The following is a 21495-nucleotide window of genomic DNA, read 5'->3' on the forward strand; positions in this document are numbered from 1 at the left end:
TGTGGAAGGCTCTGGGGGTGAAGTTGTTAGAGGAGTAAGTGCTGAGCTCATGGAGGGCAGAGGGGTAAAGGGACCCCCTGCAGTGTTCTCCCTCTTCTGTCTACTGAGCAACCCTCTGACCACCACCACACACACTGCCCAGTTCTGTTTTTTCTTCACCAGTCTGTGGATTATGAAGGTCATAGACCATATGTTACTCCTGGGCATAGAGTGCATGATGTGGTAGAGGAGCAGTGAATAATTGTACAATTCCTTTGCTCACACCCCATTGGGAGTTTATATGGACTTCTGGACATGCTTAATTTATGGGTTTATTTAACTAGAATATTTTAAACCTAAATACTGCCTACAATGAACTAAGGCATCATGCTATTTAAAAGTGACTATAGTGAACCTATTTGTAAAATAAATAACCATTCATTATTTTTTCAAATATGGGATTTCTCATCTCCCTAAGTTGCTTATGCTCTGAAATTTCAGAATTCAGTGACTTGTGTTTGTGCCTCTGCATCTGTGTTATGGAGGGCAGGACCTTGGTCTTTCCTACAAGACTAGGAATCTTTGGAGACAGGGCTTATCACTCTCCCATTAGACTTAAAAATACCACAATGAAGGGGCTGTGTATTACAGAGCTCCAAATACAAGGGCTGAGATTCCTCCATTAGACTGGGGAGCCCTGTGTCTCCTACATAGTACGGGAACTAGCTGTCAGCAGGGACTATGGATCTCCCCTTCACACTGGGCAGAGCTCCTGAAGGTAGGGCTGTGATTCCCAATTGAACTGTGGGTTCCATGACAACAGGGCAACATCCACCTCATCTCCCTTCCCCACAAGCTCCCCATTCTCACGATGCCTTCTTCCTGCTCTCTCCACACACCTTGCTCAGCAAGTCCTGTCTCCCCAGGTGCCCCTGCTGACAGCGTGTACACCAAAGTGCAGTACCTGGAAGGGGAGACTCCGTCTGTGCGGTGCTCCTACAAGGGCTGCAAAAACCATGTGGAGGGTGAGGTTTGGTGAAAAATCAGGAAAAAGAAGTGTGAGCCTGGCTTCACACAGGGCTGGGTGAAGGGGCCCTGCTACTTGCTACAGAGCGATGCCCAGGCCAACGTGGTCAACATCACTATGGTGGTCCTCAAGCACCAGGACTTTGGCCAGTACTGGTTCATTTGTAACACCTCTGAGACCCTCTACCCCTTAATGGGCATCTTGCTGGAAGTATCTCCAAGTCAGCAGGCCTGCAGGGCACTGGGATTGGTGGGGGTATCCTCCCTGCCCTACACTTCCCTAACATCAGGAAGCGATGACTTACCACTGTTGCCAGCCTCAGGGTACTGCACCCTCTCTTATTGTCTACCCTGAATTCTACCCTCATCATCATTAAAGACTCCTGTTTCTGCTGGGACCTTGGCTGATACAATAGTGCTATGTAGTTAATTGAACTAAAACAATGTCCAGGCTTAAATCCCAGCTCCGCATGCCTGCAGGATGTCTGATCTTGAGTGACTCATTTAATCCTCTGGGTCTCGACATTCCTCATTGCCTCAATGGGCATAATGATGCTAGCCAAAATCACTCATGATTCTTGACGCCAACAACAGAACCCAACTCTGGCTATCTTAAACAACAGAGGAACTTTAGAAGGATACCAGTAACTCACAGAGTCCATGAGAGGGTTAGAAGACTAGGTTTAGACAATGGGCAGAAACCAAGAGGGACTGGACAGCCGAGGCCACAGCTGAGGTGATAGCATGAGACACTGGTGATGTTGCCATTGATGCCCTGCCCTGGACATTTGAAGCCACCCGTCACATGTCACCATGCTGTTCCTGGACTCTGAATGCTTAAGTTGCCTCTATCCAAGTCACCTCCAACTGGCCCTGCATTGTGTGTCCCACCCTCAAGATGCAGAATCCTGCACCAGAATCATGCATTTGGCCCAGCTTCGTCAAGTCACATGCCTGCACCAAGTCACATGCTTGCACCAGAGCTGCCAAGGAGAAGGTGGGAGGAATATATGCCCCCATCCTCAATAGAAGTGGAAGCAGAGCTTTGCATCCTAGTGGGACTCACACGTTGGGGCATGTCTTAAAAGCTGTTTGGTGCTAGAGAACCAAGAGATGAAAAACATCCTTCCAACAACCTCCTGACATTGACAAGATTACATGAGATCACCTGAGTAAAGCACCTGGTACATAGTAGGACTCAACCCATGGTAGTTACTCCTATGACCGTCACACTTGTGGTCTCCCTGCCCATGCCCTGACTGGCTGGATCAAGGAGGCACATACCTCATCCATAGGAAGTGACCTCAGGGCCTTCCTCAGGGCCCATGTGACCATACACTGAGCTCCTGTGGGCCTGGTCTACGTGGAGCACCTGCCTCAGAATCACCTGGACTGCTTGTAAAAATGCAGGCTCCCAGGCCCCTCACCAGACCTCCCAAATGGCATTTCTGGGGTGAAGCCCAGGCATGTGTCTGTGTCCCACCTTCCTGAGTGATTCAGCCAAGTGCCCACACTTGAGAACAGTGGCATGGAGAAAGGTGAAAGGAGGTGGCTTGTCAGAAACTGGGCGTGGAAGGGAGTGCAGTTTGGATGCATGCTATCATTTCAGATGAGCAGAATGGCATGAGGGCTGTGGGACACAGTGGTCAGTGACCAGTGATGAGAATGTCCTGGTGATCTGAGGAAGTGAGTGGAGTGGGGGGGACCTCAGATGGTGGGTCTAGACTTGCTGTGGTGGGGAACGGGGAGCTACTGAGTGCTTCCCAGGAGGTCTGTGACATAATGAAGGCAGGAAGGAAGCTGTCACAAGGACAGCAATCGCTCTTTTCTTCATTTTCACCTTCTGCATTACCTGAGCTGATCCCTCTTGCCACAGTTCCCTCAGGGTTTCTCAATTGCAAAGCAACAGCCCAGCCTTTCCGGGAAGATGCAAACACTGATGTGGGGCAACACCCTCCAGCAACTGAGAGAGGGAGGCCCTGGCCTGGCCAGCAAGACGTGGATCCACTGTAGTGACAGAATGGAGGGGACATGGCTCTGGAGTGGCTAAGGCTGCTGCTGCTGCTGCTGCTGCTGCTCGGTGTTTCAGGTAAGGAGAGGCAGGTAAAAAGGATCAGGGAGAGGACTCCAGGGAGAGCGATGTGGACAGCTCAGGGAGGTACGTACTGAGAGCAGTTTCCTCTCATCACTTTAGGGTGGACAGGAATGGGGTCGGGGTGTGTGCGAGAGACAGGAAAGGGAAAAGGCAGGTAATGCATGCAGACTGTGCTGGTCCACCGTGAGGCTCCTCTAGTGCATCTGGAAGCTGAGAAAATTAGGTGGAGTGTAGCGAGCAATCCCCCAGCACTGCACCGATGTCCTGGGAGATGTGAAGTAGTGTAAGACGAAGTCCCCCCTTCAAGGAATATTCTGTCACGGGGTGGAGGAGAAGGTCACTGACAGCAAAGGACCAAGTAGCAGCACAAAGAGAGAATTGCAGCACGAGTCCCTCTGGCCAGGGGCAGAGAGGAGTGTGGGAAAGAGAGTGAGGGCTCTGGAACCAGACGGAGCTGGTTCAAGTCCCGTCTCTTCCTCTTTCTGCATGTGTGACCTTGAGAAAGACCCCGAAACTCTGTGAGCCTCAGTTTCCTCCTTTTCAAATAGCATCTTCTCAAAAGTATTCATCTGTAGATGGTACATACTTCAGAGGGTTGTCCTAGAATTAAATCTCAGATTGATGGAAGCTCTTGGCTCAGTATTTAGGGCACAGTAGATGCTTAATAAAAGTTGTGGTGAGTGATGTTGATGGTGTTGAGGGGCAGGTGAAGCAAGAGATCAGTGCCCACTGGTAGTGTTCAGATAGACTCCCATCAGATGAAATGGGATGGACAGGGGTGAAGAGGATTGGGAAGAGCATTCAACTTGGGGACACTCATTTAAGCTCATATAAAGTACTGCATACCACAAAGCAAGGGATATGTCTGGACAACAACAAATAGAATAGAAAAAAGGTGGTAAAACTGGCGAAGGTCTTTTTAACTTTTTTAAATGAAAAATCAACAATTTACAAAGTGTAAAAGCAATATCTGCCATTAACTCAACAGCTTTACGAAATGTTCAAACATGATTGACATTTTCCTTGTTTGCTCCATATGTGTGTGTATATTGGTAAAACAAACACACACAGACATACACAATTGCCGAACCATTTCCACACACCTTCCTTCAAAAATCCTAGATCACCCCTAAATGTTTGGTGGAGCTATTAGTACTCTTCATTTGCCATCCTGTGTCTGTGGTGGAGTCTGAAGCTGGGCACGCGGGGCTGACGGAGGAAACAACATGTGCTCAGTAAAGCGCTTTGACTCCTCATTCTAGGATTCCAAGCTGTAGGTGAACGGGAGGAGTCAATGTGTCTGCTAGAAGGAAACAACCTGACCATGGTCTGTCCTTACAACGTTGTGAAATACAGCACCAGCCTGAAGGCCTGGCAGCGGGTGGGGAGCCAGGGCCCCCCAGAAACTCTCGTGAGCACAAAGACTACAAAATCAAACCTAACCTGGGCCCAGGCCGGAAGGTACCTGCTGGAGGATTTTCCCACCGAAGCCATAATCAGGGTCACAGTGACAGAGCTCCAAAGGCGGGACTTGGGGATGTACCAGTGTGTGATCCTCCTCGCATCTCAGGACCCCATTGTCCTGAACTCTCGGATTCGGCCGGTACAGTGCAAAGGTGAGCAGCAGTGTTTGGAGGGAAGTGAGGACCTGTGTCGCCACATTGGGCTCCAACCTCTGTTCCACCCTGCCCATCCTGCCCCAACTGGTAAAGGATGTGCTCAGGGATCAGTGGACCAGAACCTCGAGTCTCCCTCTGAGTTTCTGTCTCTCTTTTTTTTACACAGGCACAGCACCAGCTCTCCTCTTGTGCATGCGCGCATGCGCGTGCGCACACACACACACACACACACACACACACATACACACACACACACACACACACATACACACATGTCTTGACTGCTCTGGTGTACAGACCTTAGGTGCTGGTCACTCCTGGCGTAAGGGATCTTGATGGCCTGGCTCTGGGCCCCCTACATCCACTCACAGCTTTCAGGCCAGACCCCATTTTCTCTTCTGGGCCCCTGGGCATATGTTGTCTACTCTCTTTTCTCTTTAGAATCGACCACTTCTCCTATATGGACCTCCACCTGGCTCTCAACAAGGACAAGTAGGTTTGGGGTCTCAGTGAGGGGAGGAAAGAGGGAGGCCAGGCACCTTGGGGGGGGCCTCAGTCTCAGGAACGAAGGCACCAGGCATGTCTGCCTCTGGGGTGGATCCTATGGACCTGGGCTGGTGGGAGCCACATTCAGGCCTTGTTGGGCTTAAAAGTTAGGGAGATAAACATGAATCATCTGAACTGATGACAGAAACAGCCATGTTCCTACAGTGAGGAACTGGGTATCCCAAGAGGCACGCCTGCACAGAAGACCCTTCACCTGTGTGTCCTGGCCTTGCCCCTCACTCCCACCAGCTTGGGGAGAGACTTCTCCCCTTTAGGCCTCGTGCCAGACTTTACTTCAGCTGGTTATAAAGATCTCGGCCCTCGGCTACCCCTAGCCCGAGGGACCCTAAGGAGATGGCTTTGTCCCCTCTCCACTTCCTCTCAGGGTTTGTGGGGCCCAATCCCATTCTCTATTCTGTTCCCCTGGGCAGCCTCTGTCTTCTTTGTGTCCTCCTTAGTTCCAATCACTTCTCCAGAGGGGACCGCTGGCCCTGCTTCCACCAATGGCTCTGAGTAGAGGTAGGTCAGGGGTCTTACTGGGACGGAGGGTCCTGGGAAGGGATGGTCAGATAGTTCACACAGCCTCAGAACCAGGGAGAGGGGACCCAAGAATTCCTGTCAAAGTGTTTGGACCCAGGGTACTGCAGAGGAGCCCCCAAACCCAGCCATAAAGTTGAAGGGAAGGACACAGGTCAGTGACTGTGGAGGAGCTATAGAAAAGACAGTTAAACACAGATTTCTGGTTTGACAAAATGGACCCCAACAGTTTGGGAACTGGAGGGTGTGTGGGTGCATGTTCTTGGTGGCTGTGGAGAGAGTGACTGCAGCTGGGGTAGGTGGCAGCTGGAGATACCAGCAGTAAAAGGTGAGAGGAACATTTCATTTCTATTCCTGACCCTGCGGTCATGGGTTTCAAGGTCATCATGACCTCCCCTGCACCGCAGAAATAGGCTGCAGCAGCCTGGGTCACAGGTGCTCTAGGGGATCATTGCTCAGCAAAAGCAGCAAGGGACTGATGAAAATAAATGACACCTGCCGTGGGCACTTACTCCTTGCCCTTCTGCTCCTCCAAGCTCTAAGCAGGGACATGACAAACCCAGGTGTAGTGGATTGAATTATGTCCCCCCCAAAGTCCCTGAAGCTTGAGTTGTGTCCCCCAAGTTTTATGTATTAGAAACTTAGCCCCCACTGTGGCTGTTAAGAGGGTGGGAAATCCTATTAGGTAACTGTAAGGTGGGGCCTTGAAGAGGTGATTGGGTTGTAGGACCATGCCATAGTGAATGGACTAAAAATGGTGGTCAGGGCGTGGTTCTGAGAGCTTTAAAAGAGGATAGTCTGTCTCTCTCTGCTCTCTCTGCTTCCACCATCTTGCAATGTGAGACCCCTGGGTCACTGTTGTCACCACCAGATGGACTTTGGACTTCCCAGCCTCAGAACCTGTAAGCAATAAATTTCATTTTCTTTATAAATCACCCAGTTCTGTTATAAGCAACAGGAACAGACTAATACACCAGGAGCCTCTCCTGATGAGTTCAGAGGTGAGACCCTAAACAGAGCGTGAGAAAACCAGCCGAAGGGGACTGGGATCTCGTGCTCGGGGGGCTTCTGCCTCTCTCTTTTAAAACTCTCTAGGTAAAAGGATTCAGCCTTCGGTTCTTCCCCATGACCAGGCTGGGTATCTGATAACAACAGGGGAATCTGAATTCACAGGCCAAAAGAACGTGGCATCTTAGGAACTACTTCTTTAAAACAGTCACCACTCACCAAACAGTAGAAACCATCTGAAGCAGAAAACGGGAACCGAAACCACAGCAATTCTAAGTAAAGATAAAGGGGTAAGGGAAGACCTAAACTATGTGAATCAAGGACAAGAGCCATTAAAAGGAGCTAAATGGTAATACTAGTTGTGAAAAATGTTGTAGACCACAACATATGTAATAAAGAAGGATAGGTCTGGTTGAAAAGTGAACTGGACAAAAGGTGAGGTAATCTCATAGAATGTTTCTGGAAAGGATTAGGAGATTTTAAAAGTTAGAGAGAAGTTAAGAGTCATGAAGGAGGAAAGTACGTGTAGATGCACAAACATGTAAGTATTAAGAATTCTTGTAGGACAGAAAAGAGGAAAGGAAGAAATATTTGAAGACTCAATACGAATTTCTCAGAATTATAGAAAAGGAAAGATCTCAGATTAAAAAGACTCCTACACTGCCAAGACAGGAAAATAGGAAACACACACACACACACCCCTAGACACATTATGTGAAATGTAAGAACATCAAAGACAGAAAATTCTGATCTGAATTCAGATCACCTGCAAAAGAATAAGAATTAGATTCACATCAGACTTTTAAAGAAGAATTCTCGATGCAAGAATACAATTGAATAACATTCTTAAAGTATTCAGGAAAAACTTTGTATCTAGGATTTAATATCCAGCCAAATTGTCACTGCAATATGAGGTCATAATACTTTAGGACTTCCAGGGACTCACATGCAAAGATCCCCTCTGAAAACATTCCTGGAGGAAGCTCTCAATTAAGATGAAAAACAAAATCCAGGAGATGCTGCAAGAAGTGAAGAAGTCACTGTGATCATGCATCTTGGTAAAGTTTATTCTCGTTTTTTTTTTTTGTTTTTTTTTTTAAGCAGCTAAAAGCAAAATGAAGAGAAAGAGAATATATATCAATGACAATTGAAAAATGACATTCTAGACACCATCAACATGGGGTGAGGAAGAGAGACCAGAAGGCCATGAAAGGATGGTTAAGGACTTGTCTCATGAGAGGCCATATGTAGATATTGATAAGTTTAAGGCGGTAATTGGAGTAAATCAGCATAGATATGGATCTTCTGTGAAGTAAATAGAATGTATACCCTTTTAAGCAGCAAAATAAACTCTATCCAAAGGAAAATAGGAAATGCATTTTTAAATAAATCTCAGTAAATGCAAAAAAGGAAATATAATGGTAGAAATAAGTGCTAATAAAATAGCAGTTTTAATAAATTTAAGTGGATTAAACTCAGAAAATAAGGACAGAGACTCTCTGTTTAAGTTTTTAAAAATTCCAGTGATAAATTGCCTACAAGAGACACATTAACAAAAAGATTTCAAAAGGTTAAAAAAGGTTTTAAAAAGATAGCTGGAGTCTTGCGAATTTTTCAAGATGGCGGTGGCTGCGGCGGTTGGCGCAGAGTAGCTGAGGTGGAAAAGGCGGCCACTGGGCCTCAGGCAGCCGGGAAACTTACGGACCATCCTCTTGCCATCTCTTAAGGGAGGACCGCTGCTGGTGGCCGGTCGTGGGGGCTGACTGCCACTTTGCCCTCAGCAGGAGAGGCTGCCTCATTTACAGGCAACAGCTTTGAAGAATGGAGCAGGAAAAGAACTGTTTCGTAGCTGCAAAAGCAAATCTCTAAACAGGGAACACGGCGCCAGGGCTGCTGTGGACGCAGACAGGATCCTGGAGGCCGGGGCTGCGCTGAAGGCGGCCAGCTGCCCTATTCAGGATTCGAGGTTTCAGGCCGGCATCCTGGGAAACACCCGAGCCACGCCACGGGACTGAGCAAGCAGCCCGAGGCTGCAGCGGCCAAGAACAGGGAAGGCAACAAACCAGAGGCAGAGAGCGAGTGCCCGACCTGACATAGCCCTGTGAGTGACCCCTGGCCAGGCCCTGCTCGGGGGGGGGGAGCTGACGCCCACCCAGCTTCTGCCTGCATCACCAGGCCACTCACTGCCCCGGGGCTGCCTCCATTTTCCCAGGTGCTGGCAGCTCCACCCCGCTCGACTCCTCACTGAGCCTTCCCACTTGCTTGCCCCGGCGCGGGGCTTCCCGGGGCCTGCGGGCTGGCCTCCCCTCCCACTCCCTCCACAGTTCTCTGGCGGGGCTGGTGGCGTGGTGCGTCCCAGGCCAGTGTTGGGAGGGCAAGAAAGTACGGGCGGGGCCGACTGTCACCCCACCACACCCTGGACTCTGGCCCCGGTAAACTTCCTGTTACTGGGAGGCAGATACCATCCCTGCGGCCACCAGTTTGGAAAAACGCCTAACCAATTTCTGGTTGGGAATAGTGTGGTAGGAGAGTTCTCAAGTCCGCTTGAACCTGCCAGAGCGCTGATTGCAGGCAGGCGCTAGACTCGGTCCATGCCGGGGGGATACAAAGGTGAACAAGTCCCGAGAAAGATCTACAGTGCTACAAAGGCACCCAGAGCGACCGGTCGTCTGTGCCTAGCAGAAACCTGGTAGACTTCCCGGGCGAGGCGGTGCCGAGCAGGGTCTTGAAGGACCAGCTGATAGACGAGGGTTGCAGAAGACACGTCCCAGCCCAGCCCAGTTCGCACAGAGTGGGGAGACATGCGGCGAGGGAGGTGGAGAATCGACATAAACCACACACCCTGTGGGGTCGCCACTGCACGATCCAACAGCCTGGGCCAGAGCACATGGAACAGGGAGAAGTCCTGCACGGGAAGTGAAAGCTCAACAGAGATCACACACCCTGTGGTACGTGATCCACCAGCCCAGGAGAGTCCAAGCTGACCAGAAAGGTGGCTCCCCGGAGAGGCCCAAGACCCGAGGCAACAATACACAGAAGGCACTAGAGGCCAACGGAGCAATCACGGAGGTAGCCATACCAAATTGGCAACCACAGCAACATCTTAGTAAGTCAATAATCTCAAACCGGTGGACTGTGAAACCCCCTGCCACAATGAACAAACATCAAAAAAAAGATACCAGAAATACAAAAAATAAAGAAAGTACACCACCAAAAGTTAATATATCTCAAACTCTAGATCCTATAGAACAAGGAGCCCTTGAAATGACTGACAAGGAATTTCGAGTGATAATTCTAAGGAAACTGAATGAGATACAAGAAAACTCAGCTAGACATTATGATGAAATGAGGAAAAGTACACAGGATCTGAAAGAGGAAATGTACAAGGAAATCAAGGTCCTGAAAAAAAATGTAGCAGACTTGCTGAACTGAAGAAGTTATTCAGCGAAATAAAAAACACAACGGAAAGTTTAACCAGCAGGCTTGTCGAAGTTGAAGAGAGAACCTCTGAACTTGAAGATAGGCTATTTGAAATAACACAAGCAGACAAAAAGAAAGAAAAAAGAATCAAAGACATTGAAGAAAATCTGAGAGAGATATCAGACAACCTTAAACGCTCAAATATCCGAGTCATGGGTATTCCAGAAGGGGAGGAAAATGGAGATTCCATTGAAAACATATTCAACAAAATAGTGGCAGAAAACTTCCCAGGTATAGGAAAAATCACAGACCTTCAGATCCAGGAAGCTCAACGATCTCCAAACGTATTCAACCAAAAAAGGCCTTCTCCAAGACATGTCATAGTCAAATTGGCAAAACTCACAGACAAAGAGAGAATCTTAAAAGCTGCAAGCGAGAAGCATCAAATAATCACCTATAAGGGAGCCCTAATCAGGCTAACATCAGACTTTTCATCACAAACCCTAAAAGCTAGAAAGGAATGGGATGATATATTCAAAATACTAAAAGACAAAGATTGCCAGCCAAGAATACTCTACCCTGCAAGGCTATCCTTCCAAAATGAAGGGCAAATAGTATATTTCTCAGACAAACAAAAACTGCTGGAGTTCACTAACATACGACCACCCTTACAAGAAATCCTCAAGGGAGTACTGGGTTTGGTTCCTGAAAAATAACTACCACTGCCATAAAAACCTAAGAAAAACCAAAACCCACTAGTATAATAAAAATGGCATTCATGAAGAGAAAACAATCAAACAAAAACGCTATCTACAACCTAAGGAACCAACAAACACAGAAACCAAACAGTAAATCAGAAAGCAAGGAACAAAAGACACCTAAGACAACCAAACAACCAATAAAATGCTAGGAATAAATCCACACCTTTCAATAACAACTCTTAATGTAAAAGGCTTAAATTCCACAATCAAAAGACACAGACTGGCTGACTGGATTAAAAAGGAGGACCCAACTATATGCTGCCTACAAGAGACCGACCTCACCCATAAAGATTCACATACACTAAGAGTGAAAGGATGGAAAAAGATTTACCATGCAAACAGAAAAGAAAAACGAGCTGGAGTAGCTATTCTTATAACTGACAAAATAGACTTTAAACTAAAAACCATAAAAAGAGACAATGAGGGACACTACTTAATGATAAAAGGACTGATCCATCAAGAAGACATAACAATCATAAATATGTATGCACCCAATGTTGGAGCAGCCAGATTTATAAAACAAACTCTATTAGACCTAAAGAAGGAAATAGACACTAATACCATAATAGCAGGGGACCTGAACACCCACTGTCAATATTAGACAGATCATCTAGGCAAAGAATCAGTAGAGAAACAGAAGATCTAAACAAGACTCTAGACCAATTGGAATTGGCAGATATCTGCAGAACATTCCATCCAACAACCTCAGAATATTCATTGTTCTCAGCAGCACATGGATCATTCTCCAGGATAGATCACATATTAGGTCACAAATCAAGTCTCAATAAATTCAAAAAAATTGGAATTATCCCATGTATTTTCTCAGACCACAATGGATTAAAACTAGAAATCAATAACAAATGAAACTCTGGAAACTATACAAACACATGGAAATTAAACAGCATTCTACTTAATGACATATGGGTCCAAGAAGAAATCAAGCAGGAAATCAAAAAATTTCTTGAAACTAATGAAAACAATGATACATCATATCAAAACCTGCGGGATACTGCAAAAGCAGTATTAAGGGGGAAATTTATTACATTAAATGCTCACCTCAGAAGAATGGAAAGATGGCAAGTGAACAACCTAACACTTCACCTTAAAGAAGTAGAAAAACAAGAACAATCCAAACCAAAACTTAGCAGACGGAAAGAAATCATTAAGATCAGAGCAGAACTGAATGAAATTGAAACCCAAAAAACAATTCAAAAGATCAATGAATCAAAAAGTTGGTTTTTTGAAAAGATAAATAAAATTGACAAACCATTAGCACGGCTAACAAAAAAAAGAAGAGAGAAGACTCAAATAACCAAAATTAGAAATGAAAAAGGCGATATCACAACTGATTCATCTGAAATACAAGGAATCATTCAAGACTACAATAAACAACTATACGCCAACAAATTTGAAAATCTGGAGGAAATGGATAAATTTCTGGACACACACAAGCTCCCAAAACTGAACCATGAAGATGTAGAAAATTTGAACAGACCAATAACAATAAAGGAGATTGAAGCTGTTATCAGAAGGCTCCCAACAAAGAAAAACCCAGGACCAGATGGATTCACAGCAGAATTTTACCAAACATTCAAAGAGGAATTGACACCGATTCTTTACAAACTATTCCAAAAGATTTGAAACAAACTCAAATCTCCCAAACTCATTCTATGAAGCAAACATCATCCTGATACCAAAACCAGGTAAAGATATAACCAAAAAAGAAAACTACAGGCCGATATCCTTGATGAATATAGATGCAAAAATCCTCACTAAAATACTAGCAAACAGAATACAGCAACACATACGTAAAATTATTCACCACGATCAAGTGGGATTCATCCCAGGGATGCAAGGTTGGTTCAACTACGCAAATCAATAAATGTGATACACCATATTAATTAAGTCAAACACAAGGACCATATGATCATCTCTATAGATGCTGAAAAAGCAATTGATAAAGTTCTGCACTCATTCATGACAAAGACCCTCTATAAGTTAGGTATAGACGGAAAGTATCTCAATATAATTAAAGCCATATATGCCAAACCCACTGCCAATATCATCCTGAATGGGGAAAAGCTGAAAGCTTTTCCTTTAAGAACAGGAACTAGACAAGGATGCCCACTCTCACCACTCCTATTCAACATAGTGTTGGAAGTACTAGCCAGAGCAATCAGAGAAGAGAAGGAAATAAAGGGCATCCAGATTGGAAAAGATGAAGTCAAACTGTCCCTGTTTGCAGATGACATGATCCTATATATTGAACAGCCTAAATCCTCTACAAAAAAACTCTTGGAATTGATAAATGATTTCAGCACAGTAGCAGGATACAAAATCAACACACAAAAATCAGTAGCATTTCTTTTCTCCAATAGTGAACATGCAGAACAAGAAATCAAGAAGGCCTGCCCATTTACAATAGCCACCAAAAAAAATACAATACTTAGGAATTGAGTTAACCAAGGAGGTGAAAAATCTCTATAATGAGAACTACAAACCACTGCTGAGAGAAATTAGAGAGGATACAAGAAGATGGAAAGATATCCCATGCTCTTGGATTGGAAGAATCAACATAGTGAAAATGTCCATACTACCCAAAGTGATATACAAATCCAATGCAATCCCCATCAAAATTCCAAAGACATTTTTCTCAGAAATGGAAAAAACTATCCAGACATTTATATGGAACAATAAAAGACCACGCATAGCCAAAGCAATGCTCAGCAAAAAAAATAAAGCTGGAGGCATAAAACTACTTGACTTTAAGCTATACTACAAAGCTACAATAACCAAAACAGTATGGTACTGGCATAAAAACAGACACACTGACCAATGGAATAGAATAGAGAATCCAGAAATCAACCCACACACTTACTGCCATCTGATCTTTAACAAAGGCAGCAAGCCTATTCAATGGGGAAGGGACTGCCTCTTCAGCAAATGGTGCTGGGATAACTGGATATCCATATGCAGGAGAATGAAACTAGATCCATACCTCTCACCATATACTAAAATCAACTCAAAATGGATTAAGGATTTAAATATACACCCTGAAACAATAAAACTTCTTAAAGAAAACATAGGAGAAACACTTCAGGAAATAGGACTGGACACAGACTTCATGAATACGACCCCAAAAGCACGGGCAACCAAAGGTAAAATAAACAAATGGGATTATATCAAACTAAAAAGCTTCTGCACAGCAAAAGAAACAATTAACAGAGTTAAAAGACAACCAACAGAGTGGGAGAAAATATTTGCAAAATATACTTCTGACAAAGGATTAATATCCAGAATATACAAGGAACTCAAACAACTTTACAAGAAAAAAACAAGCAACCCAATTAAAAAATGGGCAAAAGAGCTAAGTAGGCATTTCTCTAAGGAAGACATACAAATGGCCAACAGACATATGAAAAAATGCTCAACATCACTCAGCATCTGGATAATGCAAATCAAAACTACACCGAGATACCATCTCACCCCAGTTAGGATGGCTAAAATCCAAAAGACCCTGAACAATAAATGCTGGCAAGGTTGCGGAGAAAAAGGAACTCTCATACATTGTTGGTGGGACTGCAAAATGGTGCATACTCTATGGAAAACGGTATGGAGGTTCCTCAAACAATTGCAGATAGATCTACCATACGACCCAGCTATCCCACTGTTGGGAATATACCCAGAGGAATGGAAATCATCAAGTCGAAGGTATACCTGTTCCCCAATGTTCATCGCAGCACTCTTTACAATAGCCAAGAGTTGGAACCAGCCCAAATGTCCATCATCAAATGAGTGGATACGGAAAATGTGGTATATCTACACAATGGAATACTACTCAGCTATAAAAAGAAATGAAATACTGCCATTTGCAACAACATGGATGGACCTTGAGAGAATTATATTAAGTGAAACAAGTCAGGCACAGAAAGAGAAATACCACATGTTCTCACTTATTGGTGGGAGATAAAAATTAATATATAAATTCACACACACACACACACACACACACACAAAAAAAAAAAAAACGGGGTGGGGAAGAAGATATAACAACCACAATTACTTGAAGTTGATACAACAAGCAAACAGAAAGGACATTGTTGGGGGGGTGGGGGGGAGGGAGGAGGGAGGGAGGTTTTGGTGATGGGGAGCAATAATCAGCCACAATGTATATCGACAAAATAAAATTAAAAAATATATATATATGCAGCTCTAAAAAAAAAAAAAACGAAAAAGAAAAAGAATAAAAAAGATAGCTGGCTAATGGGAAACAAAAGAAACTGTTGTGGTACTCTTAATATTGAACAAAATAGAATTTAAGTTATATTATTATAAGACAAAGATATAAAATACATACTGATGAAAGACACAGTTGAGCTGGAAAATAGAACAGTCATAAGCCTATTTGTACCCAAATAGTTGACTATAAAATACATCAAGCAACACTATCAGAGATGCAAAGAGAAGTAAATAATTAACAATTGTAGCTGGAGAGTCACATCCTTCTCAGACGATCAAAGATCAATGAAAAAAAAAAAAGTAAAGGAATCCAAGTTCTAAATCAGGTAAGTAATAAATTTCAGGTATTATATACCATGTATATAATATTTACAATTTTATGCACATGTATATATATTTCCCATGTATATATATTTATATTGTAAATATAAACATATTTTACCATGTGTGTATATTATGTTGTAGATATTATATACATGGCATATAATACCTGAAATTTATTATTTACCTAGTTTATGTTTATTTATTTACCTGATATATATTATGATATATTATGATACATATTTATAAAAATATAATATACTAATTATATTTTAAATAGATATTTTCAAATATATAACATGAATTTACACATTTAAAATATTTTCAACTATGTAAATGTATTATAAATATTTAATAAAATACACTATTTATAAATATATATAAACTATATGTGTACACACAAATATATATAACACTCTGCATAAATGAAAACATAATATACATTCTATCAAATACATGGAGAATATTTACAAAAGTAGACTTTGTACAAGGACACAAAAGAAGCTCGAAGGAATCCCAGAGAATTAATATAATAGATAACATATTCTCCAAACAAATATATAGTAATGTATCTCAAATATAATAGATAACGTATTCTCTTAATTTTAATGCAATAAAATTAAGAATGCATGAGGGAAGTAAAGCTAAAATAGCATGTTCTGAAACACAATAATGTTTAATATATTCTTACATAAATTATTAAATATGTGATAAAATATATTATGATAATATAAACACTATGTATCAAAATTTAGAATACATAGCTAATATTTAGAGGGGAAATTAAAGCCTTAAGTACACTTGGAATATATAAAAGATTAAAAATAAATGAGCAAATACTAAACTCAGGAAGATGGAATGTGAGTAATAAGGTGAGACCAACTGAAATATAAAGGAGGAAAATAATTATGGTAAGGGCTGAAATAAATTAAATCAATTTTAATAATGGAGATCAAAGAAGCCCAAAATTTATTCTTTGGAAAGTTCAATAAAACAGACATACGTCTCTCAAGACAGAACAATGTAAAAGAAGATATAAATAAACAACAAACTGAAGGAAAAGAAGAAAATAACTACATACTCTACAAAGATTTTTTAATAAGCAAACCTTGAACAAATTCTTGTTGTTTAAAATCCTAGAAGTGGGTAAGTTCTTAAAAGAAATATAAAATGCCAAGATTAGCAGAAGAAGAAATAGATTTGAAGAGATTAATAAATAGAAAAGAAATTTAAATGTTAGATAAAGATCGATCCACACAGAAAATTTAAGACTCAGATGGTTTCACAGATATCACCAATCTTTTAAGAAAGATTTGACTCATATTTTATACAAGATGATGCAGAAAATAGAGAAGAAGCAAATCTGCCCAGCTCATGTGAACAGGCTAGGGTCATCTTAGTCTCAAAAAACAGCTAAGGGTAATACAAGAAAGTTAAATCATAGGTTTATTTTCTTGACGAACAGGGAGTCAAAACCAAAACAAATATTGGCTAACTGAATTCAACAATGTATTAATAAATAGTGTATGATGATCAGGTGTGGTTTATCCTAGGACTGAAAGGACAGTTTAACTTTAGAAAATCTATCAATGAAAATGAACCACTTAATAAACTACAGGAAAAAAAGTCAACTGCTGCAGAAAAAGCATTTGGGAAGGCTCAACACATTTATATTGCAAGAAAATAGAAAATTGGAAGACATGACTTGGTAAAGATCATATATCAATGACTACAATAAATGTTACTAAGTGCAAAATGTATAAATTCAAATCAAGGATTTCCACAGTTGGCACTAATGCTAGTATAGTATCAGAGGTCCTGGCCAATGCTAGAAGAAAGAGAAAACAGGTAAGAGGAAGGAGGATTGGACAAAAGCAAAAACTGTCACCAATTGCACATCTAGAAAAAAATAGGAGGAAGCAACAAACCATCAGAGCTCACCAGAGAGTCTGGCAAGGCTGCTAGAAACACGATCAACTGACAAGAATCAGAAGTGGTCCTCTACTAGAAATAATTATTTAGAAAAATCTATAAAGTATCTAGGAAAAATTAATCTAACCAAGACTTCTTTGGAGAAAATTTTAAAATGCTAATAAATGACATAGGTGATCTGAATAAATAAAAATAATCCATGATCTTTGATGAGACAATAACATTAAAAAGATGTAAATTTCTTCAAATTAAAAAGTATGTAAATGTAATCCCAAACATAACTTCAGTTTAATTTTTAAGCTTGATAAATTTGCTCTAAAATTACATGGAGAAATAAAGGTGCATGACTACCTAAGTCAACCTTCGAAAAAGTAAAAATGCAGAGAAAGGAGTTGTCCTACCAAATATTAAATAAGATAACTGATAATAGAGTGGGGCTGGGGCAAGAACTGATCAGTGGAGCAGTGGAACAGGCGACAGAGTTCCAGACAGATCTGTGCACACACAGGAGCATTATTACATACAATACATACATTATCTGGTAGACATCCTTCAGAAAACTGGTAGAACATATTAAAAAATGGACCCCAAAAATGGATTTCTACTTAAGTATGTACAAAAATAAACTCCAGATGGATTCAAGTTATACATACATGAAAAATAAAATTATCAGGCTAATAGAAAAAAATCCTGCAGAAGAATGTCTGTGTGACCTAGGGGTGAGGAAGGACTTCTTATACACAACTTCAAAAGTACAAATCTTAAGGCAAAAAAAAAAAAAAATTAATTTGATTACATCAAGACTGAGAAATTCTCTTCAATGAATAACACTATGGAAAAAAGTTTTCAAGCAGATGACGGAATGGGAAAAATTATTTGAAAATGTCTAAAACAAACAGGGCAATACTACGTATAATATACAAACAAGGAACTAATGCTCATCAACAAGAACAAGGCTGGAATCCCAGTGGAAAGTGGGTACAGCGCACAGAAGGCGGTTTACATTAGAGGAAATCCAAAAGGCAAACAAGCGATGCTCACCCTGGTGAATAATCAAGGAAACGTCCATTAAAACAACCACGAAATGCCACTTCATACCTTTTCAATGAGCAGCCTGGGGATGCTGTAAGTGCTCGGTGCTGGCAGGAGGTGGCACTCAGGAGTCTGAGGTGCTGCTGGTGACAGTGTGGACTGTCAGACCCCCCGCCCCCCTTCTGACTGTCCCACGAATGGGAGGGAAGAGCCTCTCAGGATCCAGAGCCAATAGCACCTTCAGGATCAGCCAGGTTCACACCTGAGAAAATGAGTCCGGAGACTGCACAGGACCTGCTCAGCCACCTAGCACAGGGCAAAGACCCAGGCCTCCTGACGGCTGCCCCCACCCTGTCCGTGTCCTCCCAAGCCCCTGTGGGCAGCCCCCACCCCTGGCCTGCCTACTGTGGTTCTGAGGATTTTCTCCTCCCAGCAAATCTGCTTTTGTTTTCCGGCCTCAGCAGCCTCCCGCTTCTGGGTCAGCTTGATGGCCCTGTCTCTTCTGACCTGGTCAGGGAGAGCTCCTCGGAGAACCACCCCGTCTCTATCCCTCCCAGCCCAGCTCTATCCCTCCCACCCCTTGAGCTCCGGACCCCAGCTCTTACTCCAGCAACATTTTCTTCCATTCAAGACTCCTGATTTCCTTATGGCTGGGTCTCCTCTCAGGCCCAGAGAGACCCCTGTGGATCCAACCCTCACCCTGTGTCCATGGCCCCTCCATCATCAGTCGAGGGTGGGTCCTTATACAAACAATCTCTGCCCACAAGGGACCTGGCTCAGGAACTGGCAGAAGCAGGTGACATCCCAGCCCAAGTTCATCCTCCTTTCTCCTTCCTCCCTCCAGGAAATCAAGTTTGCCCCTCTGCTTTGGCTTGGCTGCCCCCAGACTCCTGGTCTCTGTGCTGTGTGGACTCCTGGTGGCCAACGGCCTGATGCTGTCAGTCCTGTATGGTGAGTGGGGCTGGGATTTAGACTGGGGAGCAAGGGAGCTGGGGCCAGCTTCTGTCCCAGGAGGGTTGGTTAGGAAGAAGGAGCCAGAGAGCACAGAGGCAGGAATATTATAGCTGAGTCTGATTCAAATACTTGTTATTTCTCACAATCTGGGTCTTTCACTAAGAAACGGACCTTAGAGAAGGACAGAGGCTTTCCCAGAGCCCCCACCCCAGTCCCTGCCTCAGCCTCCATCCTGAGAGGAAGGGGTGGGAGGAGAACGCTGAGGGCCTAGGTAGAAGGTATAGGGGAAAGAAGGGGCGGAGCTGGGAGCAGGTGAAAGGGAGGAGGAGGTGGCAGGGAGGATCAGGTAACAAGGACAGGGTAAAAGAAAGGGCAGGAAAGAAGGTCAGGGAGAGGATTCACTTCAACTTATAGATTTTCCCCTCATCCTCTTTTTTCAGGGTCATAAGTACACTGTGTGGACAACAATGACAGAGGTTTCTGATTCTGCCAGCTCAGCCCAGGACCCAAGACCATTTTCTTTTCCTTTTTTGTGGGATGGGGAGGATCAAAAAGAAAAAAGTTTCTTCACGTATATGATCATCGTGTGTGCGTGCGAGGCCCCATGCTTCATTTCTTCAATTTATCCTCTTTATCCTTGTTCCCTACCTCCACCTACCTGCCCCTTCGATCCAACTCCTTTAATGCATTTGATATGTAGCCTTGACTCTGGATGTACTTAGTGAAGCACTTAGTGTCTTTTTCTGTGGCTGGATTTTTAAATTAAGTGAGAGAGATTGTGAGGTGCCTTTTTCATCCACTTGTTTCAGTCTGTGCTGGGGGCACACCCAGCCCACTGCTTTGCAGGGCTGCAGCTCACTCCACTGCCTCCTTCCCCACACATCATCATCTGGAACCCAGGGTGCATAGGCTGGTTTGCCGTGCCCTTCTCCATATCGCAGTCAACACTGTGATGGGCGTCCTCCATCATGTTCTCCTATGGAATCATGTGAGATCTCCTTTAGGATTTATACCCAGGTGGGGCAGCTGGGTTGTAGGATCTCAGACATCTTTCTGCCAGCTTGTGTCACCTGAACCATTAATCTAAACCACTAGAGATCGTGCGCTTCCTATATGATGACACAGCACCACCTATGGAATGGTTTTGCCAAAAACCAAGTGGGAAGTGAGAATAAATGTAGCTGAGTGATGGTACATGGGGGTCAGATGTATGCTTATCTCTACTTTTTTGCATGCTTGGAAATTGTTGTAATAAAAAGAATACGTAAACATTCCCATGTTGAAGCCACCATTATTTGGTTTTCAGTTGCATATGGCTAAATCCAATTCTTTCTTGATTTGTTGCATTTATACAACTGCAGTGGATTGGGACAAGGTCACACTTGTACAGTATAGAAATATTGAGATTCATGTAGAGAACATTAGCAACGAGATAAAAGCGGATGAAACAAAAATTTATTTTTCTCAACCAGACGCTAAGAGCTAGTATTTAGCTATAACGCCTAAATAGTTTTTGTGAACATCATTCACCTCAAAATTGTCTTCATTCTCTTCACCACTATTTTCAATCTTGTGGTAAATTCTGCCTTAACACCTAAAAGTTATTTTTCTTCAAAATTTGAACATATGATTGATTAGATCCTACTTTTACCCCAGTGTTGCTATGGAAAAGTCTGATATCAATCTAGTTTTCTTTGTCTTAACTGACCCATTTTATCTCTCTGGAATGTTTCAGAATTTTCTCTTTGATATTTTTACTAAAATGTGTTTTAAAGTGGAGTATTTAATGATCCATTCTATTTGGAACTCTCTGAACACATTCAATCTGATGTCTTACATATTTCTTCAATTCTGAGAAATTTTCAATGTTATTTCTTCAAAAAGTCCCTTTCCTGCATTTACTCCTTTTTTCTCCTTCTGGTACGTGATATTGACATTTCTGTGTCTATCTTCCATACCTCTCAGTTTTTCTCACTTTAATCTCTCCTCATGCCATTGGGGAGTCTTGCTTGACTCCTCACCAGTT

The 21495-nt window shown here is 42.9% G+C and overlaps 1 protein-coding gene across 1 annotated transcript; it reads left to right on the forward strand.

Annotated features, from left to right (window-relative positions):
- Nucleotides 1-3036: 3036 nt before the first annotated feature.
- On the forward strand, nt 3037-20422 carry LOC134379034 (triggering receptor expressed on myeloid cells 3-like). The gene is made up of 5 exons (XM_063098298.1): nt 3037-3094; nt 4363-4716; nt 19182-19248; nt 19360-19466; nt 20316-20422. The coding sequence occupies exons 1-5, from the start codon at nt 3037-3039 to the stop codon at nt 20420-20422; spliced, it is 693 nt and encodes a 230-aa protein (XP_062954368.1).
- Nucleotides 20423-21495: the final 1073 nt, after the last annotated feature.

This window comes from Cynocephalus volans, chromosome 5, assembly GCF_027409185.1.
Source record: "Cynocephalus volans isolate mCynVol1 chromosome 5, mCynVol1.pri, whole genome shotgun sequence".
NCBI classification, from domain to species: Eukaryota; Metazoa; Chordata; class Mammalia; order Dermoptera; family Cynocephalidae; genus Cynocephalus; species Cynocephalus volans.